The following is an 18,281-nucleotide window of genomic DNA, read 5'->3' as shown; positions in this document are numbered from 1 at the left end:
TTAGCGGAGCAGGTTCTCCAGAAGATGTTTTCTTTAGAACAGTGAATGCACTTTTGCACTATTGATTTCTTGCTGCTTAACCCTAACTAACATTTCAAGTAATCTATACAGTTTTGAAATTTACATTAGGTCTTTTAATAAAATCAGTAGCACCTTTGGGACTTCTTGGTAGGATAAACACTGAACTCCTATCAGCTGAACATGAAATTTCAATATTGCTTAAGCAAAATTCAGATATAAGCTGATCTGCTGCTGCCCCAAAAAAAGAAAACCAAACACCACCCCCACCCCCCAGCAATTGACTCAGTCTGGTATTGGTTGATCTGTCATAGCATGGCTAGGTTGTTCTTGCTTTGTCCTTACAAAGCGCTTTACTGAAAAAGCCTGAGTTAAAATCAGTTATGCAGTATGCGGGACACATACCCAAGAAGTGCTAAGACGTACTGTCACTAGATTTCTTGCAAAACTCCACACTATAAGCAATGGGGAGATCCATGTTAAAGAAAGAAACAGGAATAGCACAATGCGGCTGATAATCATGTTGTCTTGTTTTTAGAGTAGAGAACAGAGGCTGCTGTGAAGGCAAGCCCTTTTGCATTGAGTATTGTGGCAATTACACAATTGTCCTTGTCCTGAAAAATTTTGCCTTGAAATAGGTCTGCATAGGTCTCTGGCTGGATCCCACTAAAATCAGTGGTAGCTGTGGCAGTAGCCCTATGAGGTGGGATGGGATTTTACTGATGGTCTCTTAACTGCTTGCCCATGTCCCTTTCTACTATAAGACGTGACCTCCCTTCCACTGGAGGTTGTAGGTGCTCAGCATTTTTAGGGCTTTCTCCCTATTCAGTTTTTTGAAGTCTGTTCTCAAATTAGAAGCATTCTGATTGAAGGTTTTCATTGAATCAACAACTGGGTAAATCACAAAACTGGCCTCCACCATCTATACCTGTCAATTCATCCGGCATAATGAAGACTGCAAGAATCCAAACTGAAAACCAGAACAAGGTTATTGGAATGCACTTTCAAAGTGAAATCTGCAGCTGAATTTATGATGCATGTCAAATAATAAGCGACCTGAACTGACCAGATCTTTCTGTATTTGAATACGGAAAGGCAGGTAATGTTGCAAATGTGTTTTTGGAGGGCAAAAGTGGGTAGGAATAGGCATCCTGCTGCAGTTGAAACAAGGAGCTATTATTCTGTTGGTGTATTTCTGTGCACATTTCTAATTTTTTTGTGAATGCTGAGTGGATGATCCAGGAAATTCAGGAAAGCAGATGGATTCAGTTCGGTTGTGGGGACCAAAATGCCTGTTTTAACTCATATTTGTGTCTGGGAAATTAGAAGACTCAGTAGGAATAGGTTTTGCCTTTGTTATTTAAAGCCAAATAATCCATTTTACTGCTTCTTAAAGGGGCATTCTTTCCCAGATTTTCAAGTAAAAAGCCAGTAGGACATTTGAAACTGTTTCATGCGGTCACACCACCAAAACGGTCTTGACCGAACATTTTCGCAAAGTAAATCTAGCAGTGCTAAGATTTACTGCTGCTCCTGAAGTATCAACATAATTATGTAAGTGTGTGCCAGCAGCGTGTGCCTGTGTTGGTAGCTTGTGTGCAGCACACACATCGCTGGCTGTCCGCAGTGCACTGAAATTGGAGATTTATTGCATTTACAAAGGGCCATTACAATGCAGTTTTAACTTACTGTCATTAAAGGGTCTTACATCATAAGCAATCACTGCAAAAAGCCTTGGACTTAGATTTATTCATAATTATTATAGCACGATTTATTAGAGCCCCCATTATATCTTATAAATCATATCTGAAAGAAATTCAATTCAATTAGGACCTGGTCCTTTCACCTTTACCCATGTTGGGCAGTACCTTGTTCTCAGCCCAAAGGAAACGGGGATATTCCTGGAGTAAGCTATCACTACAAGAGTAGGAGTGAAGATAGCAAAATCTGGGTCCTTACTGAGCACAGGAGAGAGATGTAAAAAACTATTCTAGAAATGACAGCATTCGGTTTATATTCCAGGGGGAGGGGGTGGTTCTCCATGGATTCATAGATTTCTCTGATTTCATCCCATCCTAACACTCCTGTGTACCATTTGGAGTGAATCACATATTTATGTAATGCAATATTCAGTAGAGAAAGCCAAGTCAGCCTTCTAATACTGTTCTTTCCTCAGATCAAATTCAGCACATAGTAACTGAGAAGCTAATTGTAATACAATTGCAAAGATCTCAAAATGGCTGTTCTATTAGTCTTATCCCCCAAGAATGCACTAAAATTTCATAAAATCAAGCCTATGCAAAATGGAAACTCACTTTTGCCATCTGTATTTGCACAAGAAAGAATTATGCACTTGATTATCAATTAGGGCCCAATTTTTCAATCTGAATATCCCTGCTTGCCCTTTTTATTATGAAATACAGCGCTTGGATATTATTTGGTTCAACATGAATTGAAGCCATGTGGTTTGAATGGGGATGTATTCTATAGTCCTTTGCAGTAAAAAATGCCAGTAAGATTATAAAGAGCTTTGTCAGTATTAGAGCTCTATGTTTTGATGCAATATGCTAAAGATGCTCATGTCTTTAAATGATTATGAAAATATATACTTGAATATGTATGCTCCTAACAAGTTGCGAAGATCTATTGCGCTTCAGTGCTTTGGAATGGAAATATGCAATGTATCTATTAAAAAAAGCAGTACGCTGCAATTAATTTGTTATCCTGAACCATACTGCAGGAAAATTCATTTCTATCCTTCAAGTTGGTGGTAATTTTGGCACTGAATTTCAATAACAGTAAGGCTGGGCCCTCTGTTGCTGATTTGCCAACATCTCTCCTTATGTTAAAAGGCAATATGTATAGACTTTACTAAAGTACTACCATAAATATACACAGATCAGTCACGTATTTTTAAAAATAAGAAAGATGAATACCATTGAATACTAGACTGCACAGCAGAAGAAGAAAACAAGATAGAAAAATAGTTTTCCTAGGTATAGTCTAATATATCACATTTTTGTGAGCAGTTCTAAAATAGAAATACTATAATTGATCCATGGATCTGTTTATCCTTTTTCTCATGATATACCAACAGAGAATACCAGTAGTTTGTTGCCTTTTTTTCCTAACCAAAATAGCAAATGTCGGGAGAAGGGCAAAGAAAATAATTGAAGGCACATAGGGATGGATTAAAGAGAGAAGGGACCAAATATCATACTGAAACCAGTCACTAAATTCATATTGATTTCAGTGGCACCAAGGTTACATTTTCAGAAGTATTTTGGGATGGTTTAATTTTGAAGTCCTTCCTCATATGGAAATCCCACTCAGCATCGTAGGAGGTGGCAGTGATAGGAAGGCATATATATGTGTATGCATATGATGGTATGATCCATACAATCACAGCCTTGGCTAAATCAAGTAAATTTTGTAACCTAGAAACATTAAAATTAAGTAAGATTAAAAAAAAAAATTAAAATGGCAACAGATGCTGTTCTTTTTTAAGGTTTTAGAATAATAGAAATAAAATTGGAAATAGGCAAATGGATTAAAAAAAACCTTCCTTGAATTGAAACTGCTAAGTCTGTACTAGCCAGCCATAGATTTGTCAGGTGGATAACATCATCCCTCTCATCTCCCTGTGAGGTTGTGACTTCAAAGAGATTGTAAGATGTTCTGGGCAGACGTCATATCTTCCTATGTGTTTCTGAACAACTCAAACCAATGAAGTCACGATTCTGCATGGCTGCTATGATTTTTTTTTTTTTTTTTTTTTTTTGGTGGTGGTTTTAAAATGTATTACTTCTGAAGTCAGAGGGACAATTCCCAGGAGTTGTTTGTCAGTGTGCCTGCTCCCACTTTGGCTAACTGGATAGGGACTGAACGTGGGACTTGGTGTGAGCGGTGAACACTTTCTAGCCGGCATTGCAAAGGCTTCTTCGGACAGGACGCAGAGAAGACTATACCACGCTTACTAATGGGTTATATAAGGATTTGCAGTAACATGTCCCTTGATGGGAGAAAATAGGAATAAAATGGGATTTCAGGAACTATATTAATAATGAATGATAGAGCGGTAGTTAATAGATGTCTATCTGTAATTCCATTATACTACAAGTGCAGGGGAAACTTCATTTAATGTGGAAAGAGCCTCATTTTTCCAGAGCTGTAATGCAGCGTGCAGTTAAAATTAGGCTGTCTCGTTAATTGTCAAAGGATATGGTGAGAATTACTGCAGCCAGCTTCGGTGCAGGATTAGATGTGCCTCTGCAGGGGAGACCTTGCCGAAAGGCCCAAGGTGGGAGAGCAGCTCCATCAGGGCCCCTTTGATGAAATCTCTCCCAGGGGAGAGGGGTGCCTGCGGGCAGGGGGAGGCGTGTGGGGCAGCTCTCCTCCTTCCTCTCCCATTCTGCTCGCGCTTGGCAGGAGCCCCCAGAGCGCTGTCCGAGGAGCGCTCCCGTGCAAAGGGTGTCCCACGTCAGACAGCTGCAGAATAACCTCCCCTTGTGAAGGGTGATGAGTATCTATTCCCGCTCCCATTTCCCCAATTCCTGAGCTTAGCTGTACTGGGCCGGGGTGAAGGATGAGCAGAAATCACCCCAGTCTCTAAGCCTTGAGACAGCATGGTTATTGAGGAACTACGATCCCACAAGCCTTCTTGGACCTATGGGATGTAGTTTATGTAGAGAAAAATCAGTTTAAATGAACACAGCAAGGTTGAAATGCTCTTGAATGTACAAAAGAAAGCTGGAAGAAATCCCTGGGGAATACCTTTTTCTCATCTTTTCTCCGCTACCCTTTTTCCTGTCTCCTTCTCAGTGTCAGAAACTCGTCCTTCAAAAATCACCCACTGAGGAAAGCAGATCCTTCTGCAGGATGTGAAGGGAGAACATGAGGGAAGCGCGAGTGAGAGTTTTGCCATAAGCCTTTCCTCTTCCAGCTCAGAGCTGTATAGCATATGCCAGAATGGCAAGTCAAGCTGTTGAGGACTTTCCATAGGACCCCAACCAGCTTTTATTTAAAAACAGTAAAAATGTTTATTTGGAAGGACTACAAAAGCTTTCCTGAGGGTACATTAATGAAGCTTAACTGTCCAATTTGAATGTGAGCACTAGCGCAGAATCTCAGCTGAAAGCTCCTCGTTCCCAAACACTGACTAACCTAATGACTGAAAATTATCAGAAACACAACCTTATCCTGCTGGGGAGGAGGAGAAGGAAGGGGGCAAAGATGTTAGATACCTGCAGGCCAAACTCCCCAGGAAGTCAGTGGGAGCTTCGCTAGTGTAAGACCAGCATGACCAGACATAAATATAAAGAGGGGAGGATGCTAAGAAAATATTTTTCACCGATTTGTGTACCGAGGAGCCTATGAAGTCTAATGAGTGCAGAAGGCAGGAACGCTATTACAACATAACTCTCAGATATGCTGCTTTAGTGTATCTGCGTAGCTTTCTGTGGGACTCTATTTCCTCCTTTGCATCTACTTATGAAAAACAAATTTACAAAGTTGCCTGACGATGCAAAAAAGGCAGTTCTAATAAGCTCTAAAGAAACGTGTTGCCAATTTAGGTGCACAATATCCACTGACATGCAGTATTTAGCTGCCTGATCAGATGCTTTTGAAAATCCACCTGGATGCTTGTCTGCCTACATATGCCCCCAGTACCTCTGTAAATCTGGTCTTTTCCATCACCTTACCTGTTACTCTGTTCAGACCTCCAGGTACTAGACTTTGGGGATTCTTTAAGTTATGGAGAAGTATGACACCTGTTTATCTTATTAAGGTAGGTGTCTAAGACAATCTGTGATTTGAAACAAGCTACCTTTTCTTATTACAGATTTAGAAGACGATGCAATTTTTTAAAGTGTTTCATCTTTTTTAGAAAGAACTACCTTATTTAAGAAATTTTAAAAAATTTGAAAACTAGAATTTAATTAAACTCAGCCACTATTGTTTTAGCAAGAAACTGTTGACTACGTTGCACCTAAAGACAAACGATTAGTGACTGGGAGCGTATGCTTTATCAAAGTAAGTTTAGAAATAGACAAAATTTGCAGAGTTAGCTGATTTTCCCTGACATACACAAATGTTCTTCCAGTCTTCCCTGGCCGTCTGTAGTGATATCAGACGCAATTTAGTATGAGTTAGGTACTAGTGAAGCAAAACAGTCCAATGTACTTGTATTTGTAAGCAGTGTTCATCAAAATGCTCCAGGAATGGCTAGATTTGAGTAAATGCTGAGCTTTCCGTAGACAGTTCCTAAACATTCACTGAATTAGTGTACCAGATATAGTCCAGAGAAATCTTGCTTTATTCAGAAATGCAGTTTTTCATTTAATCTTAATATTCATATACTGTGATCCTGTTTCTTGCCCAAGTGTAACAGTATAACGGTTATGTAAACCGATGCCTTTATTAAAATCAAATGTTACTTTTGACACACATTTTGGTGCCATATGTAAACAGGAAATGTATATAATAACCACCATTAGTACAAGTCTCGAACCCAATTAGGATGACAAATTTTTGTGATGTATTTTTTTGACAAAATGGCAATGTGAATTTAAATTTTTGCATGACTGAAATTTGTAATTGAAAATAGTGTACACAATTAAAAGTGAGGTAACAGTGGATTTGTTGCCTGACTACTTTACTAACGATTGCTTTAGTATACCATTCACTTGCTAATGATGCTATCAATTATTTTATTGTAAATTAGCTATTGTGAGTTTGAGGTCTTTTTGCAATGGCTGTGTTAGGTTACAGGAGCGTAAATCAAACTCCCATCTCTTTTTACATCCATAACCGTAACATAGGGCTTTTATTAGAAAATGTTAAGTGTCTTATAATGTCTTCTTAATGGACAGTGTGTGCCTGTGTTGATGATGAAAGCCATCTTCCTTCATGCAAAATATTAATGCATATGGCCTGCATCTCCATAGATACAAGTTAAAGAATCATATTTAACCCATGAAATAGTCAGTATACACTTCAACTTTGCCCAGAATTCCTATTTCTCTAGTTTAACAATCCTTTAAGGAAAGAACCAGTTAGAGGTAAATCCGGGGTTGACTTCTACCAGGTATGCACATGTAATTGTGAATAAACGGTATAACATCCACTGCAAAAAAAATACCAAACCCAAATCGCTTTATAAAATGCCTATTCCTAAATGTTAGAAAATGGAATTTATCTCCTCCTAGAATTCCAGCTTGTACATCACAAAGACTCTTAATACTGGTTACAGATTTTGTCCTCTGACCTAAAATATCATAATGCTTCCAAGAAAAAGGGTGTTTTAGCCTCTGTTTGTATCCTTTTCATTGGGACAGCATTACCCATTTGGCTCTTGGACCATTCCACAAAATCTTGGACAAGCACTCTGCTTTGACTTGAAATGTGTTTTACCAACAGATTCCTGGGCACCAGAGAGATCCGCTATTCAAATCAACGCGTGCTAACGTTGGGCTTGATTAAAGGAAGCTAGCTAAGCCTTTGGAAGGATACCCTCCAGCCTTCCCTCTCCGTTTCCATGCTCCCTCGGCAGAAATCAGGGATTTGAAAGCTGCAATTCAACAGCATCATCCTTTCATCTTGTGGTAAATATTTTATTATTCCTTTATCCTCCATGCTGTTTAAAGGAATTCATTTAAAATATTAACTTCTTTGTTCAGGGAGGAAATCTCCAAAGTGTATGCAAACAAGAACCTTTAGAAATGCACCAAGATATAACTCCAGGCTCTGCTCCAGCTTTCCCCATTCATTCAGTCTGCAGACCTGGCGGCTCCCTGCTGGAAATCTCTGCTCAGACCAAAAGTCTCCAGCAGCGGCTGTTCCACCACCCATTCATACGCGACCAGCTCCCCTGTCCCTGCTCCCTGCATTTCCACTTCTCTTTCCTCCATCCGTCCGATTTACTCCCTAATCTGATCTCACTTCTTTGATCGTCCTCGGGAACACTGATCATCCTCCCACACCAAAGCACCACTCATCCCTACCGAGGGCTGGCAGCAATTATGCTGTAACAAAGGTATATTTAAGAGAGGAGTAAAACCTATCCAAACCAATTTCTTTGTGAAGGCACTATCCTTCATCTATTTTCCTGCTTATCAATATGGGTATCTTGGGGGTTAATCCTGCTGCTGTTCCTGAAGTAAATATTTTCTTTACTTTTGACGTCAGGAGCAGAATCAGGCCCTAATTAATGTAATTATCCTCCTATGTAATAGTATGAAAGGTACCTACTTAGAGGAGTCGGATGACTGTTTGAGACCATCTTTATCCACAGCTATGCTGTGAACTGCACCAGTGTGCATTCCCTTTCCAAAACAACCGCAGGCACCAGGAGGGGAGGAGTTGTCCTTCAGTAGCCAGGCAAGAACCTGTCAAACACAGTGTCCCTTCTACATGAATGAACCCTCTCCTCTGATTAATACTTTGCATTTCCCACAAGGGAAAAGACAGAGTGAGGAGGTAAGCGAGCAGCTGAATTACCCATTCTCAGAGAAGCATCATCATAAATATTTAACATGGTACATAGGAGAAGAGAGAAAGGAACAGACTCCCTTTCCAGTCCAGGCTGAGAAACTCTGCAAATCCCCTAGTCCCACAGGGACTGCCTGCTCCCGTGATCCTTTCTCCATCTCGTAAAGGGGAGAGAGCCGTTAGCTCGTAAGAGGGCTGGACAAGGTGTCTCTCTCTACTGGGGGATGACTGACTGTAAAAATCTGTGCATGGAGGGAAATTACCTGGTATAATGGAGATCTCCCTGGCCCATGAATGGGACCCTGCCCCAGGCTGTGGGGTTTTAGGAGCCTGTTAGAAAATAAGGGTCTCTGGAAGCCCACATAGGAGTACACGAGCTCATGCCTTGGTGTCCACTCGTGCCCCATGCACGGGGCCTGCTTGAGAGCGTGGGTTATGTCCCCATAGCCTGCGCGTGATTTTTGTGTGGCCCCACGCATGGATGGCTGCTCTGCTCTGACAGTGGAGATAACCCTGACGATGCTGGGAGGAAGCGGGACTGAAGGGGGAGGTTCGAGTGTTTTGACGAGGGTGCTGATTGCATAGCTTACCCTTGCATATCTGGAGGAGTAGGGATCCTCAAAGAGTGCCCAGATGCGGGGCTGCCACCGTCTCCAGAAGCCCCCAGACCTGCCATCTGGGGAGTCACTAAGTGCTAGGCGTTTTGTCATCTCCAGCTCCTCTTCCCCATCACCAGAGTCTCCGGTGCCATCTATGTCTCCGTCCTCAGCACTGCTATCCAGGGGCGCCCCACCAAAGCTGTCCAGAGCCTCTTCGGCGTCGCGGTGCTGCCGGTAGGTCATCCAACAGCAGGGCTCCACATCGGTCTCATCGATGCCCCAGAAGGCCAGCTCCTCCTCATAGAGGGGCCCACAGACGTCCGCGGGGCAGTGCAGCTTGCCGGTGCGGTAGTAATTCAGGATGTGGGCAAAGACGCCCGGGTGCCGGTCAAAGAAAAACTCATCCGTGCGGGGGTCATAGTCGAAGTGGCTGTGGGCATCGGGTTCGGCGATCCAGGCCAGCCGAGTGCCGGGCAGGGTGCGTAGGGTGCTGCGGTAAGTCTGGTGCCTAGTCCCTCCCACGTTGATCACAATGCGGTCGCTCTCGTCGCCCTGGCCCATCTCGTCTCTTATTAGGCATGTCGCAGACTCATCCAAGCAAGCACGGCAGGCAGCAAGCCCGGGAGGGGACGGCTGCTCGGCGGCGGTCGGTGCCTAACCCGAGCCCCGCTGCAGGCCCGCGGGGGCGAAGGGCCCCGGCCGGCTCTGCTCCCCGGGGGCCGCTCCGAGGGGAAGCCGGTGCCGGTGGCTCCCGGCGCTGCACCGTCTGAAGTCAGGCGCTCGGGGGCCGCGGTAGCTGCAGCCGCGGCGGAGGGGCAGGGGCAGGGGGGGCCATGCTCCGGGAGCGCGGGCGCTGCGGTGCCGGGGCGCAGGGACGTGCCGGAGGGGGAGGGCCCTTCCCTGGTTGGACGTGGCCAAAAGCACAAAAAAAAAAAAAAAAAAAAAAAAAAAGGGGGGGGGTGGGGGGAGAGAAAAATCGCGGCACCGGCGCTGCCCACAGGTGCTGCGGGGCGCCGGGCAGGAGGCGGAGGCGGGCGCCGGTGCCGGCTGCAGCCCCGGCGGGGGTACGGCGGAGCTCTGCCCGCGCCCTTCCCGGCGGGGCGGGGCGGGGCGGGGCGGGGCGGGGGGCGCCCGCCCGCCCGCCGGTGCTGAAGGGACAGCGCCGCGCACCGCCCTCCCGCCGCGCCGCCTCCGCCCCTGCGGCCGGCCGGCTCGGGCGCGCTGCGGCTGCGGGCGGTGGGGACCCGCTCCTCCCGCCGCCCCCGCCGCCGCTCCCGCCGCTCCTCCCGCCGCTCCTCCCGCCGCCGCCGCTCCCGCCGCCGCCGCCGCTGCCGGGCGGCTCGGTGCAGCCCGCCCGCTCGCCGGACCGCGCCGCGCAGGCGCGCTGCTGCCGCCCCGCCGCCGCTCTTCCGGGTCCTAGCGCCGGCCCCGCGCCGAGGGCGCCGGCCCCGGCGCCGGCCACCGCCCCGACCCCCTGCGTTCCTCGGCCGCCGCGTCGCGTACTTCCTGAGGGGTGCCGGGGCAGGGCTCCCTGCGCCGGTAGCCCCGGCTGGAGGAAGCGCGGCCTCAGCCTCCGCTCCCGTCCCGAGTGACCGGCCCCTCTCTCAGCGGCGCGGTGGTCGCACTGAGGATCCCCTTCGGGAAGCGTTGGGGTTTCTGGGGCTGCCCCGCACTCGGCTCTGCCTGGCGCTGCTGGAGTAAGTCACGGCTGTTCTCGTCCTTCGTCAACCGGACTCACTGAAGGCCAAAAAGGCAAAATTCAAGATCTCCCCAGGCATAAATTTCTCACATCATGAGCAAGGATGCCTGCGGGTTGCATTTCCTACTGCATCGCCCCTTTGCGTGGTCCCACACACCTGCTCCGTTTCTCTAACTTTTCTTTGATTTTTCTACTGTTCGCTTGTTTCTTCCCTAAAGCCTGGGTTGGTAGGAGGCTGTGATTTGGGTTCTTGTTGTTCATTCTTTTTTGTTCTCATTAATTTGCAAAGAATGCCAAGGGAAGTTTCACATCTACAAAAAGAACGGTTCCTGCCCTGCGACAAGCTTGAAGAAGAGCAGGGAGATGGTTGTGTGGAAGGGAAGTAACGGAGGTATGTAGACATGTTCTGTATTTTTATTTATTTGCTGCCAGTATCCCAGGAGGACTAGGCTAATGAGAGAGCCTGGAAAGCTGAGCTGAATCATGGCAGGTCATGTCGTGATGAGTGGATGAGGTGCAGAAACATACGATTGAAGGGTTTATGGTTGAGGAATGCTGCTGGAGTGCAGCAGGGGTAGTGACAACACGATGCTCAACAGAAGACGGTAGACTGGGGGAATGCAGTTAGGTTGAGCCTTGAAGGAGGACAGAGGTTTGGACATGCTGGAACAGCAGGTGCAGAACAAGTGGAGGGCTGTCAAGGAGCGAGTGGCGTGGTCAGGTTTGTGAGAGGAGGCGTTTGGCCATCCACAGCTTCCTCGGGTTGCAAAGGAGCATTGCACATGTTTGGGATGCAGAGAAGAGACCTTTGCAATAGTTGTGGTAGGATATACCAAAGAGCCCTAAACAGCAGATTTGTCTGTGAAAATGATAACAGATTGGTCTTGAAGCTGGTGGGGTAGAAGGAAGGCCCAGGAGCTGGGTGCTATTTGTGTGTGACTTGTGCAAGGGAAGATAGTGGAAAGGGGGAGTATGTTACTGCTATCGGCAGTGAAAGAGAAAAGGGAAAGTGAGGCTAAACCAATGCAACCCAGCACTTCAGCCAGCAAAAACTGATGACAAAATCTCTAGGAAGAGATGCCAGGCAGCCACTTGAGCATTGGGATTGAATAGACAGAGAAAGGTTGATGGCAGAGAGAGAAATCTGAGAATCACAAGCACAGAAATGCTATCTAAAATCCTGAAGAATTTCCAGGCAGAGGGCACAAAGGGAGAAGAGTGCACCCAAGCCTAGCGTTAAGAAAGGAAAAGAGAATGATGACCCATTGACAGAAATAATAGAGGTAACAAGGACTTTGTAATCATAGTAAGTCACTACTTGTGATAATAATAGATCTGGGGATCAATGGGAAAACACCACCATAGGGTAGTTTCTGAGAGTTACGGAGGCTGAGGAAGGTAGGTGACCCAGGAACAATATTCAAGGACTTGTGAATCCCAGGCCAGTGGGCTCTTCTGGTCACGTCCACAACTGTAGAGGCTCTTTCCCAGCTCATTAGCTCCTGCCTTCCATGCTACCTTACCCCACATCAGTGATTCCTCTTTAGGAATTTCAGTGTTGAGATCTAAGGTGACTGTGGGGATGAAAGGGATATCTTGCAGCTTCTGTCGCTTCCGTTTCCCTTCTTGTCTGGGCATCTGCGGGAGGGTGGTACAGGACCTTAGAAGTCATCTGAAAGTATATGTTAAAAAACAGAAAGCTTGTTTAAAGATAGATTTCATGGACTCAGGTGGGGAGGTCACGCTTAAGTGACCTGCGAGGTTTCTTTGAAGATACTAAGGCTTGATAAAGGAGCGTTGGTAGACGTCGAAGAGTTGGATATTTCAAAAGATGTGTGAGAGGGCCCCAAATCAGAGATTGATGGGCAGGGGTGAGCTGTGAGATCTGGAGTGAGACAGCTGCTAAAATGGGAAGCTCTCTTAGAAATATAAATTGGAAAATGAAGTTTATACATTATTTTGATGTGGAAAATGAAAGATAACATCACGTTTGAAGCTTATATTGAATTTTGAGGAGGAAGTATTAGAAAATAATATCTTTACTCAACAAGGATCGTCGCACAAAATAACTGCATATTAAGATACAAAGACTTTGCTTTGTACTGTAGATTATAGCATGATTTGCATTTGTTCAAGTAGTGATAGTTGATACTACCAGATACGTAGTTGCCGATTTACACAAAATGGAAGTTTTAAGTCAGTCCAGCAGGTGCTGTGTATCAGCAAAGTTTTGCTTTAAGCCTGCTATATAGCGATACAAAATTCTGGTTTAATTTTAAAAAATAATTTTCCATAATTGGAAATGTTTGGACTATGATAGGCAAAACAAGCCAAATCATTTTCAAATATCTGATTTACAGACAAAAATTTTCCATGGAAGTTTGGTTAATCCCGAACTGTATAGTGGTACTTCTGCCCCTCACCCCCCCCTCCCCCCCAGTCCCCTAAAATAACAATATTATAACTATTTTTTATTCTGGTTTATATTTGACATCTTTAAAGATTCTTTTTGGCTGCAGAATAGCTGCTTATGCAGACTTGATATCTCAAACTAGAAGCCTCCATCTTCAGGTGCTGGGATGCTGAAGGATCTCCCCTCACTCTGCAAAGACTTCCAAGGCTATAATGAGATTCTGTAATCCCCTGTGTACATGAGGTGAACATATGAATCAATTTGCCACGGTTAGGCATACCCACATTCAGTCTTTTTGGTTTCAAAATACTTGTGGGTCTCCTTTATGCCTTTAGACTTGTCTTAGAGGCAACACAGTAATTTGCAGAAGCAGGATCATGCATTTGGTCACTCATATAATGCCATTGACTTCAGTGGAGTTAACAAATGAAAGAAATGAACAATGAGTGAAAGTTTAGGTCCCTTGTCGATGAACTGAGAGCAGTCCTCTCTGCTTCCCTACTGGGTGTCTTCTCTGCACTGGAAAGAGTAGTTAGGCAGCGAGGACTTAATCTGAAGGTGTATGTGTACGTCCAGGAATTATCTAGTTTTTCTGTGATATCTCCTGCCATTTTAAGCTACATTAGTAATTAAACTTACTAGGTTTTACTTGCTAAAAAGAACTAAACCAACTTTAATAGTGCCAGGGGACCTCTGTGGGAGACATGGAGTCGGTAGGTTGTTCAAATAGTTCACAGTCTGTTTGGAAAAGGATTCTGATACAGCAGCAGCAGGTAACGTTATCAGAAATTCTTAAAATGCATTGAAAGACATGAGCCTTGGAATTACATTTTGTTTCCTGAGCTGATTCTCACACCTGGTGAGAGACTTTGATGATCATCTGCCTTGAGCTGGGGCTGACCAAAACCTGGCACAAGTGGGGAAAATAAGCTGTAGAGTTTAGAAAGGCCTTTCTAAAGGCTTCCCTTGTGGGAGCCTTCTGAGAGGCCAGAGTTGTACAGCTACTACCCAGAGGAGTACATATGCGCTTTGAGCCCTCCTGTTAAAGTCATTGGGTCTACTTATAACCTTAGCTGTTCTTCTAAATCAACATTTTTAATAGTGACAGTGGAAGAATAGCTTTAAGCCATGGATCTATTTTAGTTTTTAAACTACTGTGTAGCAGATAAAGAGAGTGAGTCCCCTTACTAATTTTATCACTTGTGTTAGGTCATCCCACTGTCTCCTGTGTTCTGATGACACAGGAAGAGTAAGTCCTTCTTTCACCTCTGTGTCTGGTGTCCTGGGATCACCTTTGTTGCCCTATGCTTCAGCATCCCCAGGGCAATAATATACAATGAAAGGTAGGTTGTCTGTCAGACAGAAATCTAATTCTGTCTACACAGAAAGAATTAGTTTGTGGGTTCACGTGCTATTCATTTGTTAATCCCCCTGCTCTAGTAAGTATACTGCTTTAGCTGAAAACTGCAGTGATTTCTAAACTAACTGCAAAGGAGCTTTCTTCTCAATGTGAGGCATGACTGAGCATATACTCCCTAATATTCCTAAACTTAGTAACTCATACGTTTGGAGTGAAATTTAAACTTTTTTTTTCTTTGTATTTTTGTATGAAGACATTTTACCACTGATCAAAGATGCTGCATTGACAGATCAAAATCACAGTGTTGTATAGGCACAGAAAGCACATAAGGAAGCTTTGCTGTATGCTTTGGTGCTTTACTAGTTGTCGTGGTTTAGACCCAGCCAGCAACTAAGCACCACGCAGCCGCTCGCTCACTCCCCCTACCCCGATGGGATGGGGGAGAGAATCGGAGGAGTAAGAGTGAGAAACACTCCTGGGTGGAGATAAGAACAGTTTAATAATTGAAATAAAGTAAAATAGTAATGATAATAGTAACAGTATAATAATGATAATAATAATAATGATATACAAAGCAAGTGATGCACAATGCAATTGCTCACCACCCGCCGACCGATACCCAGACAGCTCCCGAGCAGCGATCGCTGCTCCCCGGCCAACCCCCCCCCAGTTTATATACTGAGCATGACATCATATGGTATGGAATAGCCCTTTGGTCAGTTTGGATCAACTATTCTGGCTGTGCCCCCTCCCAGTTTCTTGTGCACCTGGCAGAGCATGGGAAGCTGAAAAGTCCTTGACTAGCATAAGCAGTACTTAGCAACAACTAAAAACACCAGCGTGTTATCAACATTCTTCTCCTACTAAATCAAAAACACAGCACTATGCCTGCTACTAGGAAGAAAATTAACTCTATCCCAGCAGAAACCAGGACACTAGTATAACAAGAGTATCTCATTCTGCACACCTCTCTTGCCTCTTCATTCACTGAAGTTCCTAGTGAGGATACCAACAATGGTGACAGCTAATGAAGCACTCACTCCTGACATTTAAGCCTACCTAGTCTGAGTTCATCAGTTTATACTCAAAGAAAAGGGCTATTATGAAAAGCTTGTTGACCAATTCTAACAAATGCGACAATATAAAGAGGGAAAAGAGATGTTCAGAGAACCTGTGGCTTTTTGTGCAACTGTGAATGCAACTGGAGAGCATGTTCAAAATGTTTTAAAGCTGGAGGAAGCTGAGAGGGAGAGATTTATTTGTAAGAGTTATAATCTCAAAACAAAAGGCAGCCAGGGCTGGAACACCAGTTTTGCCATGCTTGGATGCTATAATTCAGTCTGTGCTCTCTTGTATTAAATTCATGACAACTCAACAGTATTTCAATGCAGTTCTTTACCAGTTTTAGATTACATCATGCTGTGAATTGCTCTATCTGTTAATATTGATCCTTGTAAATCATTTGGTTTGAGGTCTTCAAATGGAAAGCTGTGATGCACGTCAGCATGCAATGTACTCACTTTGTCCTTGAAACTCATTTAAAAACAAAGCAAGCTGCAATTGCATAGATGATATTACTTTTCTGAAAGGTTAGATTCACTCCTTCAAACTGTCAATAGTTGGACAAAAGCCTTCCATGAAAAGAATGAGAATGGAGGAGAAAATAGTTGTTTGGTGCTTGACGTTGACCAAGGGAGTCGTAGAGGTGCTGCATGTCTGAAAAGCAGTGTAGCCCAAAGCCTGATTCAAAGAAGTCATGCTGCTTTTAGTGAGAGTAGCCAGAACAGCAGAAGTTAAATCTGAATGCTAGTTCCTGTACTTTTATCTAGCTAGATTTTTTTCTTAATTGCCTGTCGTGGTTTAGCCCCAGCCAGCAACTAAGCACCACGCAGCCGCTCGCTCACTCCCCCTACCCCGATGGGATGGAGGAGAGAATTGGAGGAGTAAGAGTGAGAAACACTCCTGGGCTGAGATAAGAACAGTTTAATAATTGAAATAAAGTAAAATAGTAATGCTAATAGTAACAGTATAATAATGATAATAATAATAATGATACACGAAGCAAGTGATGCACAATGCAATTGCTCACCACCCGCCGACCGATACCCAGACAGTTCCCGAGCAGCGATCGCTGCTCCCCGGCCAACCCCCCCCAGTTTATATACTGAGCATGACGTCATATGGTATGGAATAGCCCTTTGGCCAGTTTGGATCAACTCTTCTGGCTGTGCCCCCTCCCAGTTTCTTGTGCGCCTGGCAGAGCATGGGAAGCTGAAAAAGTCCTTGACTAGCATAAGCAGTACTCAGCAACAACTACAAACATCAGCCTGTTATCAACATTCTTCTCCTACTAAATCCAAAACACAGCACTATGCCTGCTGTTAGGAAGAAAATTAACTCTATCCCAGCCGAAACCAGGACATTGCCTAAGTTTTGCTTGAATATGTACTTCATTTTCTTCTATGTTGTTCAACTGTTGCATGGCTTTGCTGTGAGCTGAGAAACATTTGCTACACTCTGCCTGCTGGGTTGCATTTTGTTCTCCATCCATTCATACTGGGAGGTGTTTAATTGTGAGTGAAGGTTCTTTTTGTTTTGCAAATCCCTTTAGGATCCTTCAGAAAGAGTGCTGGTGTAGAAACGTCAGTGTTGCACAGATGTGTATCAAACTGTGAGATAAATGAAAGTTGCTCTGGAAAAAAATCGGAGTAATATTGTGATATGTTAGAGATCATCTTGGTCTTTACTCACTCCATTAGCTCCCACCTGAATCTGTTTGGTTTTGCTGAAAATTCATGGAAAGTGGAACTGAGTAAATATGATAACTGGGATGGTGCACACGAGCAAGGCGAGGTGGTGGAAGCCGTGTTCTGCTGCTTGCTAAAGGACTAGGGAGGTTTGCAAACTGTCTTTCCTGTAAGGAAAGAGAAGATTGCTCCTTTGTGGCAAGAGGGTCAGTAAGCACTGCAAACAACTGTTGAGTTGTCTCTCTTATACCTAGCACCTGCTTGAATAGAGAGGTGGTGGAGTCCCCATCCCTGGAAGTGTTCAAAAAACGGGTAGATGTGGCACTTCGGGACATGGTTTAGTCTAGTCTGCCTTTGATTGGTTTAGAGTAGACTTGGTAGTGTAGGTTAATGGTTGGACTGGATGATCTTAAAGGTCTTTTCCAACCTAAACGGTTCTATGATTCTATGAATCCAGCACGTAGCTGGACTGGGTCAGGCACCATGCTTCTCTGGGAGCACATATATTGATCTGAAGCAGCGTGAGTCTCTAGACATACTTCAGTCAATGCTGTAGTAAAAATGTCAGGATTTGTCTTTGATAAGGAATTCCCCAAAACAGAAAGAATTGTTCCTCAAGAAATCATGGGGCTAAATCACAGCAAAATCTACTTTAAGTAACTGAAATTAGGCATACAGCTTGGCTAATGCGCCACTTTATTACAATGTGTAGTTATAGCAAGGGTATAGATTTGTCTCTTGTCTTCTTCGTGCTGATCTAGGTGTGATCCAGCAAAACAAGCAGCTGGTGACAAGGAAAATTCAATTTATACGATTGGAAGATTCATGTTAATGCATAACAAAAACGTGCTTATGGAAGCTGCGAAGTATGTGTTACTATGAGCTGAGTGCAGTCATCCTGAAGGCTCTAAATCTACATTTCTAAAAGAGTAAATGAGCGCACATAGATCTGAAC

General features: G+C 44.3%; 1 protein-coding gene across 5 annotated transcripts in view; it reads right to left on the bottom strand.

The window, feature by feature from the left end:
- Positions 1-9,668, bottom strand: part of LOC104028457 (voltage-gated potassium channel KCNC1) — a 128,739-nt gene extending 119,071 nt beyond the window's left edge. For all 5 annotated transcript variants that reach the window (XM_075712321.1, XM_075712325.1, XM_075712322.1 and 2 more), the window contains exon 1: positions 9,099-9,668. In XM_075712321.1, coding sequence (XP_075568436.1) covers positions 9,099-9,668 — 570 coding nt within the window. The remainder of the gene's footprint in view (positions 1-9,098) is intronic.
- Positions 9,669-18,281: the final 8,613 nt, after the last annotated feature.

This window comes from Pelecanus crispus, chromosome 6 (genome assembly GCF_030463565.1).
Source record: "Pelecanus crispus isolate bPelCri1 chromosome 6, bPelCri1.pri, whole genome shotgun sequence".
NCBI classification, from domain to species: domain Eukaryota; kingdom Metazoa; phylum Chordata; class Aves; order Pelecaniformes; family Pelecanidae; genus Pelecanus; species Pelecanus crispus.
This window is presented reverse-complemented; position numbering and strand designations above follow the sequence as displayed.